At 40.4% G+C, this 10,487-nt stretch overlaps 1 protein-coding gene across 1 annotated transcript in view; it reads left to right on the top strand.

The window, feature by feature from the left end:
* Positions 1 to 535: 535 nt before the first annotated feature.
* The window catches only part of XPR1 (xenotropic and polytropic retrovirus receptor 1), a 218,207-nt gene continuing 208,255 nt past the window's right edge, over positions 536 to 10,487 (top strand). Inside the window, exon 1 of the mRNA XM_060643796.3 lies at positions 536 to 811. Coding sequence (XP_060499779.2) covers positions 743 to 811 — 69 coding nt within the window. The 5' untranslated portion in view covers positions 536 to 742. The remainder of the gene's footprint in view (positions 812 to 10,487) is intronic.

The following is a 10,487-nucleotide window of genomic DNA, read 5'->3' as shown; positions in this document are numbered from 1 at the left end:
AGGTGTTGTTATTGACCTTTCTGGTAGCCCTGGGACTAGATAATTGCATTGCAATTCATAAGCAGCGTGCAATTTTTGGCACTGACGTCTGTAATTAAATTCAACAAGCATTTATTGAGCACCTAGAGCATGTAAAATACAGTTCTTTTAAATACATTTGGTCCTTAACTATTTAGCCTGTTTTACTCACTCAATTTGGATTAATGTTGATCCATCCTTAAGAGTTTTATGAAGAACAAATATTAAAATGAAAAACTGCACAATTCTTTGCAAATACAAACGTCTTGTGTGAATTATTTTTTCTACGTGTTAATATTAATTGCAATAACAAAACTACCGCTTTCCAGGCAGGCGGTAGAGAGCAGCTAGCTGTAAGGCCAACGGGAGTCAGACGGAAGAGGTCAGGGGAGGTGCCTCCAGCACGTCCGGCCCAGAAGGGGAGGCGCCTCGAGGAATGTCCCCCCCCAAACCCCGCCCCCTATCCCTCCCTCTTCGTTGGTGCGGCGTAGGCGGTTACCATGGCGATGACGTCTAGAGGGCGGGACGGGGCGGGGCTATGGAGAGGAGGAGGAAGATGGCGGGAGGGCGGCTCTGAGGAGACCTCGGCGGCGGCGGAGGAGGAGAGAAGCGCAGCGCCGTGCCGCGCCGGGGCCCATGTGGGGAGGAGTCGGAGTCGCTGTTGCCGCCGCCGCCGCCGCCAGTAACTGCTGGACCGGAGTGGGAGTGAGGGGGAAACGGCAGGATGAAGTTCGCCGAGCACCTCTCCGCGCACATCACTCCCGAGTGGAGGAAGCAGTACATCCAGTATGAGGTACCGGCAGCAGCTGGGGTGTGGGAGGACTCGGAGGGGCCACCATCTCGCCAGTGCAGACCTCCGCTGCCGCCTTCCGCTCCTGCTGCCTCCCCGCGCCTGGGCGGACTTTGACCTGGTGCCGCGGGGAGCCACTGCGGCATCCCCGCCGCGGCTGCCCCGCTCTGGGCCCCGCTGACCTTCCCCTCCCCCGCAGCCCCGCTGCCGCCGGGGTAACGGATATGCAGGCGGCGGGCCGGGAGGGAGGGCACAGCTCCGCCGGGGCTGGGGAATAGTGGTGGGAGGGCGAGCCGCAGGTGGGGGAGTAGTGGTGGGAGGGCAGCCCGGGGTCGCGGCGGTTCCGCGCTAATCCCCTCCTCCCCACTCACTCTGACCTCTCGTCCCCACCCTGGGCGAGCGCCCCCTCGCCAAGGTTAGGTTTTGTTTCTCTCTGCTCACCTCTCACCAAGGAATCCTCTTCCGAGATAAGCCCCGTTAGCGATTTTCTTCATTCCACAGAGCCCTTCCGCTTTTCCCCACTTGCCCACTGTTGACAAAGGCTTTGTAACAGGGTTGAAATTTGATTTAAATGTATATCACATATGCAGTGGTTACTGTATGCAAACGTATTGTAATCATCTATTCTGTTTTGATAATAAGACGGTGACGGTCTTTTTACTGATTGCATGAAGTATACAAAGTAATCACATCTCTGGTTTTGACTGTCCTGTTGTTTTGGAATGGAGTGAAGGAGGAAGAGGAAGAAGGGAAGAGAAGAGAATAATTACATTTTTCAGGTTTTCTTTCCTAAAATTTTGTTAGCCAGGGAGAAAAGTACTGTATTGTAAACAATGTACTTTTAAAACATACCTATGTATTGTAGATATCATGGCCCCCTTCCCCCCTAATTGCTGTGATAACAGCTTGGAGGGTATTCAGTAGGTACTGATGAGGAACCTTACATTAATATAGGAACGAGTAAGGATAATGAACCCATATATATTTTCAGAAGGCAAGATACCTAAAGAGCTTTTAAGCACTGCAATAGGTTATTCTCAGTAACTGGCAATTCAGCTCCTGGATAGAGAAAGAAAGACTTATCTGTAACCTCCAGGAATTTACATCTATGTATGTGCAGGAACAAAGAGTATAAAATCAATACGAACTCAAATATGTTAGCTACATTTTATGAATTAAAATGTTTTAGTTGTCTATGTCTATTTAAGTTCAGTGATAGGATGTTTAGGCAATAGCACAAGTTTATTTTTCATAAAGCAGTTGTAATAATTGGGGAAGACAGGGAAAGAGGTGTAAGTAAACAGAACCTTGAAGATTGTAAAATAAATTCACCTTGTAACATACAGTATTTGATTATTGCCAGAAATGAAACACCCAGAATTATTAATGCTTTCTTTCACTTAATTTTCTTTAGTGTTTTGTGGCTACATTTTGTAAGAATAAAATAAGGGACTAGCTTTTCAGCCTGTGGAGTTTTTGATTTATTGTTTCCAATAACACTCGGTCAGTTTTAAAACCTTGGCTAGAGTCCAGATGATGGTTTTTATTGAAAGGAGGGCATTGGTCTTTCATCTTGTAGTAGTAATTTTCAGCACCACTGCCAGTTCTTCACAGAGGCATAGGAAAAGCAATCTGAAGCAACATCTTATACTTGTCATATAGTATGTATGGAATGCTCGATTTGGGCAAAAGTAATAGTGGCTAGTTGTATGCTGTGATTAATTTTAAGTATTACAGCACTTTCATAGAATTGTATTAATTTGGAGTAGCTGAGGCTGGAAGGGGTAACATAAGATTTAGTTTGAAAATGCAATTACCTCTTGATTTGTAATGTCAGCTTTGTGGCTGGAGTGACCACAGTAATTCTGGGACTCCTCATTCATATACTCCCTTTGGACACTAACCCCAATTGGGTTACTCTAGGTTGGTTACAGAGGGACAGAATTCCTGAGCACATGTGTGACTGCATTATCTTTCCTGGGGCAATTATAAGGTGTTAAAAAAATTTCATTTATTGTGGCTAATTGAAATTTTATTCTGCAGAGTCCCTACTACCTAACTCCTGTCCCAGATGAACTCATTGTTTGGTAGGCACAATTAAATAAGGGGCACTTTTCTTTGTGAATTGGAGCCATTAAAAAGATTTCTTTATAGGGTTGGGATTTGTGTTGCTATATTGTTTCTCAAGAGCTGGTGCTGTTCCTTTGAAAATATTTAAAGAGGCATAAATAAGAGTTTTCAGAGTCTGGGCATTTTGGCAACTTAAAAACTTTGGGGAAAAATGACATCCTAAAAGATGTTAGCTGTTGCTGGAGAAAAGAATCTTCTTATAATGCAGTAACACGTAGTTTCTGATATATGAAGATTATGCTCATGAAACACTGTTCATGCAATAGACACTTGAATTTGTTTTTCAAGCACTAGTGGTGAAATTCTAGGGTATTACCTCTGATGTCTAGACTAGGGTGCTTTCTAGTGCTGTGGACCATGATGAACTGTTGAGCTTCTTTGGTTTTTATGTCATTTCACTACATTAAATTTTATTTGAGATAAGCAGAGCATTAGATAGAAACTGAAAATTTTGTTTTACATCTATAATTATGTGTATTATTGTGTATACATGGCCACACAATAAATGCTAGTTATTGTATATGTTAGCTATGAGACCCTGGGGACAATCTTTTTATCTTTCCAGGGCTCTTTCCTTTTCCATAAGATAAGAATATATAGGGCCAGAGAGCTTTTCAAGGTCCATTGTGATTCATAGGTTTTTGTTTGTTTAAGAGAGACAGTGTGCCAGTGGGGAGGGGGGTAGAGGAAGAGGGACAGGGAGAGAGAGAGAGAGAAAATCTTAAGCTTAGAAAATCTCCATTCTTAGCACAGAACCTGATGCTGGATCATGACCTGAGCCAAAATCAAGAATGGGACCCTCAACTGACTGAGCCACTCAGGCACCCTGTTCATAGGTTTTTTTTTTTTTTTAAGTTTATTTATTTTGAGAGAGAGAGAGAGAGAGAGAGAGAGGATCGCAGGCAGGCTCCCTGCTGCCAGCGTAGAGCCCAGTGTGGGGCTCGAACTCACAACCGTGAGATCATGACCTGAGTCAAGATCAAGAGTCAGATGCTTAATCAACTGAGCCGCTCAGGCGCCCCCATAGTTTTTTATTTAACTTTTAATGGTTTTTGCTTTTTGGAATGTTAAAATTGTTATTAGTGTTATTACTCATAAATAACCTAAAAATTATTAGAATTTCTAATTCAGAAATAAATTGTGGAGTTCATAAACTCAATCTTCGTAGGCAGAATAATAAAGCATAAAAGAGAGCAATAAGAAGAAACCATATAAAGAAAATCTGTTTGATCCACTTGTGAATAGCTTTTACAGAGAATAAACACAAATGAGCAGAAGCCATCCCTGTTTCCAGTAATCTATTTGAGTGTAAATCTTGGCATAGAAAATAGAACATCAATAAATCTTTATAAGAGCACTTTAAAAAAAATTTAGAATCAGTGATTGCAATTTTAGAGCTCTGTAATTGATTAATCAAAATTAACAGACCAGTTTCAACCACATAGACTAGTATGGCCATGTTAATATTTTACAGAATATTAGCAAAAGAAGCAAATATATTTCGTGCCTTCGGCTGCTGACTTGTGTTTTCATCCCTAGGGTCCTGTGCTGCTTTGGTTTCTCAGGAATTAGGAATGGTTTTTTCAGTGTATACTGGAGTTGAGTAGGTTCCTAAAATAATGAGGTATCTAAATTTCAGGATTTTAGAGTTTCAGGGGAATTTGAACACTATCTACTTCCTCTTTTTTTCAGACAAAGAAACAAAGGTCCAGAGAGGTTAAGTCATCTGTCTAGGATCACATATAGATAGCTAGCCTCTTGAGCATAGATGTGTAAGCATTGGGAGTCAGGTCACCCTAGATGTGTGACCCTGATGAAATTACTTCCTCTTTCTGGGCTTTAGGTTCTTTGTAAGGTGAGAGAACTGGTCTTAATGGTTTCTAAACTCGCAGGGCTGTATTTTCTGAGGACCCATCTAGCTTTAAATTTCTATTTTTTTTAATGGCTTAATTATATTTGATATATGAAGAAGATAGAACAAATTTAGGACTATTATTAAATTAAAGTTCTTTCAGAAAATTTTGATGAGATTTTAATTTGGGAGTGGAAAACTGACCCACTGAAACTTTTATTTAACTTAAATATTTTTTTTTTTTTTCCCAACGTTTTTTATTTATTTTTGGGACAGAGAGAGACAGAGCATGAACGGGGGAGGGGCAGAGAGAGAGGGAGACACAGAGTCGGAAACAGGCTCCAGGCTCCAAGCCATCAGCCCAGAGCCTGACGCGGGGCTCGAACTCACGGACCGCGAGATCGTGACCTGGCTGAAGTCGGACACTTAACCGACTGCGCCACCCAGGCGCCCCTATTTAACTTAAATAAATAAAAGGGATAGTCATTGATTAATTTTTTTGCAGGATTTGGAAAAGGAAAGATTCTGCATAAACGGTACATCCCTATCTTCAATTGTAAGGAAACATTGCCCTGACATTATTGTGATTTTCATTTATAGAACTATCCCATGAGAACACTTGTGTTGCAGGCTTCAATTTCCCAAAGGTATTATGTTGATTAGTTAGGGTTAACTTGTCTTGCTAGAACTTGTTTGAAATTTCCAGTTTGGCCACCCGATGGGGCACAAACCACTTTTTCTTTCGGGCACTTCTGCAAATGAAAGTACAGTATAGTGTATTTAAGATAACACTTGTAAATGATTGTGTCCATAAGATGCCTGGCATTTACCAATGTTTCTTAAATGAGTGAATGAATGTTGTATAAGAGAGGAACCTATTACTATTCTTTATTATATTTGTATAATAAAGTGTGTTAGGATGAGTATCCTGGAAAGATTATACTTGTCCATCCATCCCTCAAGGTTGGTTTTGGATCAGCTTTTGGATGAAGGCCCAGATCATAAGAACCTAAGAATCTTATTTGACCTGGGGTGACCATGGAAAGTTAGTCCTGGCTTCAAATCCAGTCCTAATCTGGAAAGCATTTGAGAGACTGACTGAGTTGTGCTGGCTAGGGGTTTTAAGTATATTCGTGCCATGGCCCCCAAAGGAGAGTACCCAAAACTCCCATTGAGTAAGAGAAGATAATACTAGAACTGTTAGTTATATTCATTTTTATGCATAAGACAAAATTTTACTAATATTTAATAAATGGGTGAGTTTGATGGCCTTGTTAGGAGGTGTTCTGAGAAAAAGAGAAAGATTGCTAATAGGTTTCTTACTTGTGTGTTCACTTTAAGCAAATAGCAATTATTCTAGTTCATGGTTGTGTAGAATTTACAGATGTTACCTAGTTTCGACTAAACTAACTCTTATAAAATGGATAGGACTTAAAAAGACTCCTGTAGGGGTGCCTGGGTAGCTCAGTTGGTTAAGCCTCTGACTCTTGATTTTGGCTCAGATGGTGATCTCATGGTTCATGAGTTTAAGCTCCGCATCTGGCTCTGTGCTGAGAGCCTGGAGCCTGCTTGGGATCCTCTTTCTTCCTCTTCTTTCTGCCCCTACCTTACTTGCGCGCGCGCTCTCTCTCTCTCTCTCTCAAAGTTAATAAATAAACTTGAAAAAAAAAAAAAAAGACTTCCGTAAAGAACCTCAACAGTAATACCACTAAAGCAAGCACATGTGAACAAAAAAGTGGCAGAGCTGACAATTCTACTTCTAGTACTAGCTTTTGGTAAGCCAAATTACAGACAAAAACAATCATACTTCTAATAGATCTGACAAGAAGTTTGCCCCCCCCCCCAAATTCAAAATAATTAGGATAATTCTTTGAAATAAGATTTTTTTCAAAACTTTAGAGAGAGAGAGAGCGCAGGAAGGACAGAGAGAGAGGGAGAGAAAGAGAATCCCAAGCAGGCTCCACACTATCAGTCCAGGGCCTGACTCAGGGCTCAATCTCACAAACTCTGAGATCATGACCTGAGCTGAAACCAAGAGTCCAACACTTGATCAGCTGAGCCACACAAGCACACCTGAAGTAAGTTCACTGTCTTCCATAGTGAACTTCACCATAAACATATATTATGTGTTAAGAATATTGAGCCTTTGTGGTTTGTTTTTCAATTTATAACCATTATAATTAAGTTTCATAATCAACTAATTCCTGAAGTTTAAGCTAGACCTTTGAAATACCATATCACAAAATGTTAAGCTTAGATTTTTAAAAATAAGCTTTTCAGGTATGTTGTTTTCTAAAAGTATTGCTATTGATAATCTCTTAGGTTGAAAATATTTTTGTACTATTTATAAATGAAAGATAAAAATTGTTTATCATTATCTCATCTTTTAGAAACTATTTAGGGGCACCTGGGTGGCTCGGTGGATTGAGTGTCTGCCTTCGGCTCAGGTCATGATCTTGCCATTCCCGAGATCGAGCCCTGCGTCAGGCTCTTTGCTGACAGCTCAGAGCCTGGAGCCTGTTTCAGATTCTGTGTCTCCCTCTCTCTCTGCCCCTCCCTTGCTCACACTCTGTCTCTCTTTCTCTCAAAAATAAATGAATATTTAAAAAAAATTTTTTTAAAGAAACTATTTAAAAAATTCTGTTTTATTATGTACACAGTTGTAGAAGGATATAATTTATCAATAAATATACATATACTGGAGGAGGTACATAGTAAGCTATTGTTTTTGTTTTTGATAGTGATATGATATTTAAAAAAGGTTTGGAAGACTTTGTTCAAGTTGTGCAGCTTAACCAAAGCTGGTTTGCGGATTGCCTGGTATTGAACTAGTCTTTGCAATTGAGAGCAGTGTCAAAATTCACTAGGGTTCTTACCCAGTTGTATTTGCCTTTTCACGTATTCCTTTTACCTAGTAAATGCTGAAAGAAGCCAGGTAGACAAAGCTCATGAACAAATGCCTTAAATTATCCATTCATTCCAACAGCTGTTTATAGGGGTTCTACTATTTGCTGTAGGCTGATAGATTTGTCCTGAAACTCAAGCTCTTTCATTATCTTAAAAATAGAAAAGATGGGGTGCCTGTGTGGCTCTGTTGTTAAACATCTCCCTTTTGATTTTAGCTTAGGTCACAATCTGACAGTTCATGAGATCGAGCTCCAAGTTAGGCTCTGTGCTGGCAGTGTGGAGCCTGCTTGGGTTTCTCTTTCTGCCTCTCTCTCTGCACCTCCCCCCTCCCCCAGTAGATAAATATTTAAAAAAAAAATAGAAAAAACAATAGTATTTTTTGTTTTTGTTTCATTTTTAAATGTTTATTTTTTTTTTTTGAGAGAGGGCATATGCAAATGTGAGCAAATGTGGGGGGGGGGGGTGGCAGAGAGAGAGGGAGACACAGACTCTGAAGTAGGCTCCAGTCTCTGTGCTGTCATGACAGCACAGAGCCTGATGTGGGGCTTGAACTCAGGGACCATGTGATTATGACCTAGATAAAGTCAGATGCTTAACTGAACCACCCAGGCACCTCTGGTTTTGGCTTTGTATTTCAGTCAGCGCAGTGTTTCAGAATTAAAAATGGTATAGAAAGGAAAGATTGCAGATTGAGGACTTGGAACATTGTTATAAATTTGGGTCACTTGTAAATGGCTAAGAGACTTTCTCCTTAGCTTTTTGAACTTTTAAACTTTTTTTGTTATACCTTTCCATCTAATTTGTTTCTAGGAACAGATTTAGTTACCCATTCCCATCATCATGCAGGTATGGTGTCTATAGGGGCTGATCAGAAAATTCTTAAAAAGTTGTTCATTTATTAGAGGTCAGAGGAAAGTATAATTAACCTGCTGTAAGCATAACTTACAACTTCATCGTCTCTGTAACAAGAGGACAATATGTTAATTAAGCAAATATAGTCTCTTATTCATTGAGGGTGACCTGCAATATTTACAAAGACTGAAGACTAGGAATGTGGAGATATAAGTCCTTAGACATAGTTCTGTCTGTTCATAAATGATGAGAGAACAAGAGATTGTTTTGAAAATTGAAGGGCTGTAATGTAATCATTCAGTAAAGTGGGACGTTTTTAGATTATTGTGTGACTTACTTAGGCTAAATTGGTCAAGTTGTAATTCACAGAGTAATGCATGTGCTTTGTAGGCTTTTTCTGTACTTTAGAGCAGTGGTTCTTAAACTTTTTGGTCTTGGAACCATTTGAAACTCCTAAAAATTATTGAGGATTCTAGTGTCTACTGATACATGTTGTATTAGAAATTAAAACTGAGAAATGCTTAAAACACAGGAGTGTAACAAGCACACCTTCTACTAGAGACATGTTATCACACTTCATGCAGCCTCTGGGAAACTCCACTGTTTACTTGTGAAAGAACGAGAATGAAAAAAACAAGTGAAGTTTTGTAGTGTTATTAAAAAAAGAATTTGGATCTTTTGAGCTTCCAGAAAGGGTTCCTTCCTTCCTTCCTTCCTTCCTTCCTTCCTTCCTTCCTTCCTTCCTACCTTCCTTTATTTCTTTCTCTCTCTCTTTCTCTCTCTTTCTTCCTCATTTTCTTTCTCTTTGCTTTTTTTTTTCTTTTCTTTTTTTCTTTTTAGAGAGAGAGAATGCATGTGTGCAAGCATACGAGCAGGGGAGGGGCATGGGAGAGGGAGAGAGAGAATCTTAAGCAGGCTCCACGCCCAGTGCGGAGCTGATCTTACCAGTGTGAGATCATGACCTGAGCTGAAATCAAAAGTTGGACGCTTAACTGATGGAGCCACCTAGGCACCCCCCCCCTTTTTTTTTTTAATTTTTTCTAAGTTTATTTACTTAAGCAATCTTTACACCTAATAATGGGGCTCAAACTCATGACCCCAAGGCAAGAGTTGCATGGTCTTCTGAATGAGCCAGCCAGGCACCCCTCCCTGAAAGGGTTTCTGAGAGTTACTGCCTTAGAACACAGGACTCCTTTCAGAAGGTTCAAAGATGGCCTGAGAAAAAGTTCTCCAGTTTTAGGAAGCACGTAGGGGAATAGGGAATCTCTTGGGTGAGAATTCTCAGGTATTTCCCCCACTGCAAAGGATGTAAGGGGGGAAAAAGTTGGCTTCTTGGGGATTCCCAATTCCGTTCTCTTTTCTTTGAATTGAATTAGGTGATATGTGGTCTGCTTGTCATTAAGGAGAATGGAATTGACATTTATCGAGCAGTTAGGAACCCAGTGTCAGCTGCTTCACATAGAATAATCTCATTTAATCTTCACAATTTTGCAAGGTAGATGATTTATTATTTTTATTTTAGATTAATCATTTGTTCATGGCTACATACCTAGCAAGTAGCAGACCAAGTAGGATTTGAAATTGAATCTGTCATACATTAGGACTCTTGCTTTTTAAAAAAATTTTATTTGAGAGAGAGAGAGAGAGGGAGGGAGAGGGGCTAAGGGAGAGAGAGAGAAAAAATTTTAAGCATGGTGGAGTCTGACACAGGGCCTGATCCCATGACCCTTGGATCACGTCCTGAGCCGAAATCAAGAGTGGGACACTCAACCGACTGAGCCCCTCAGGCCCTCCTAGAGCTCTTGCTTTTATACAGGAATTGTAAGTAACAACAGATGTTATTTTTTGAGTGCTTACTGTATTAGGCACTATGTTAAGTACTTTAAAAACATTTTCTCTTTATTAGCAAGCCATTAAGGTAGGTTGTCAGCTCTGTTT

Source organism: Panthera onca, chromosome F1, assembly GCF_046562875.1.
Source record: "Panthera onca isolate mPanOnc1 chromosome F1, mPanOnc1 haplotype 2, whole genome shotgun sequence".
NCBI classification, from domain to species: domain Eukaryota; kingdom Metazoa; phylum Chordata; class Mammalia; order Carnivora; family Felidae; genus Panthera; species Panthera onca.
This window is presented reverse-complemented; position numbering and strand designations above follow the sequence as displayed.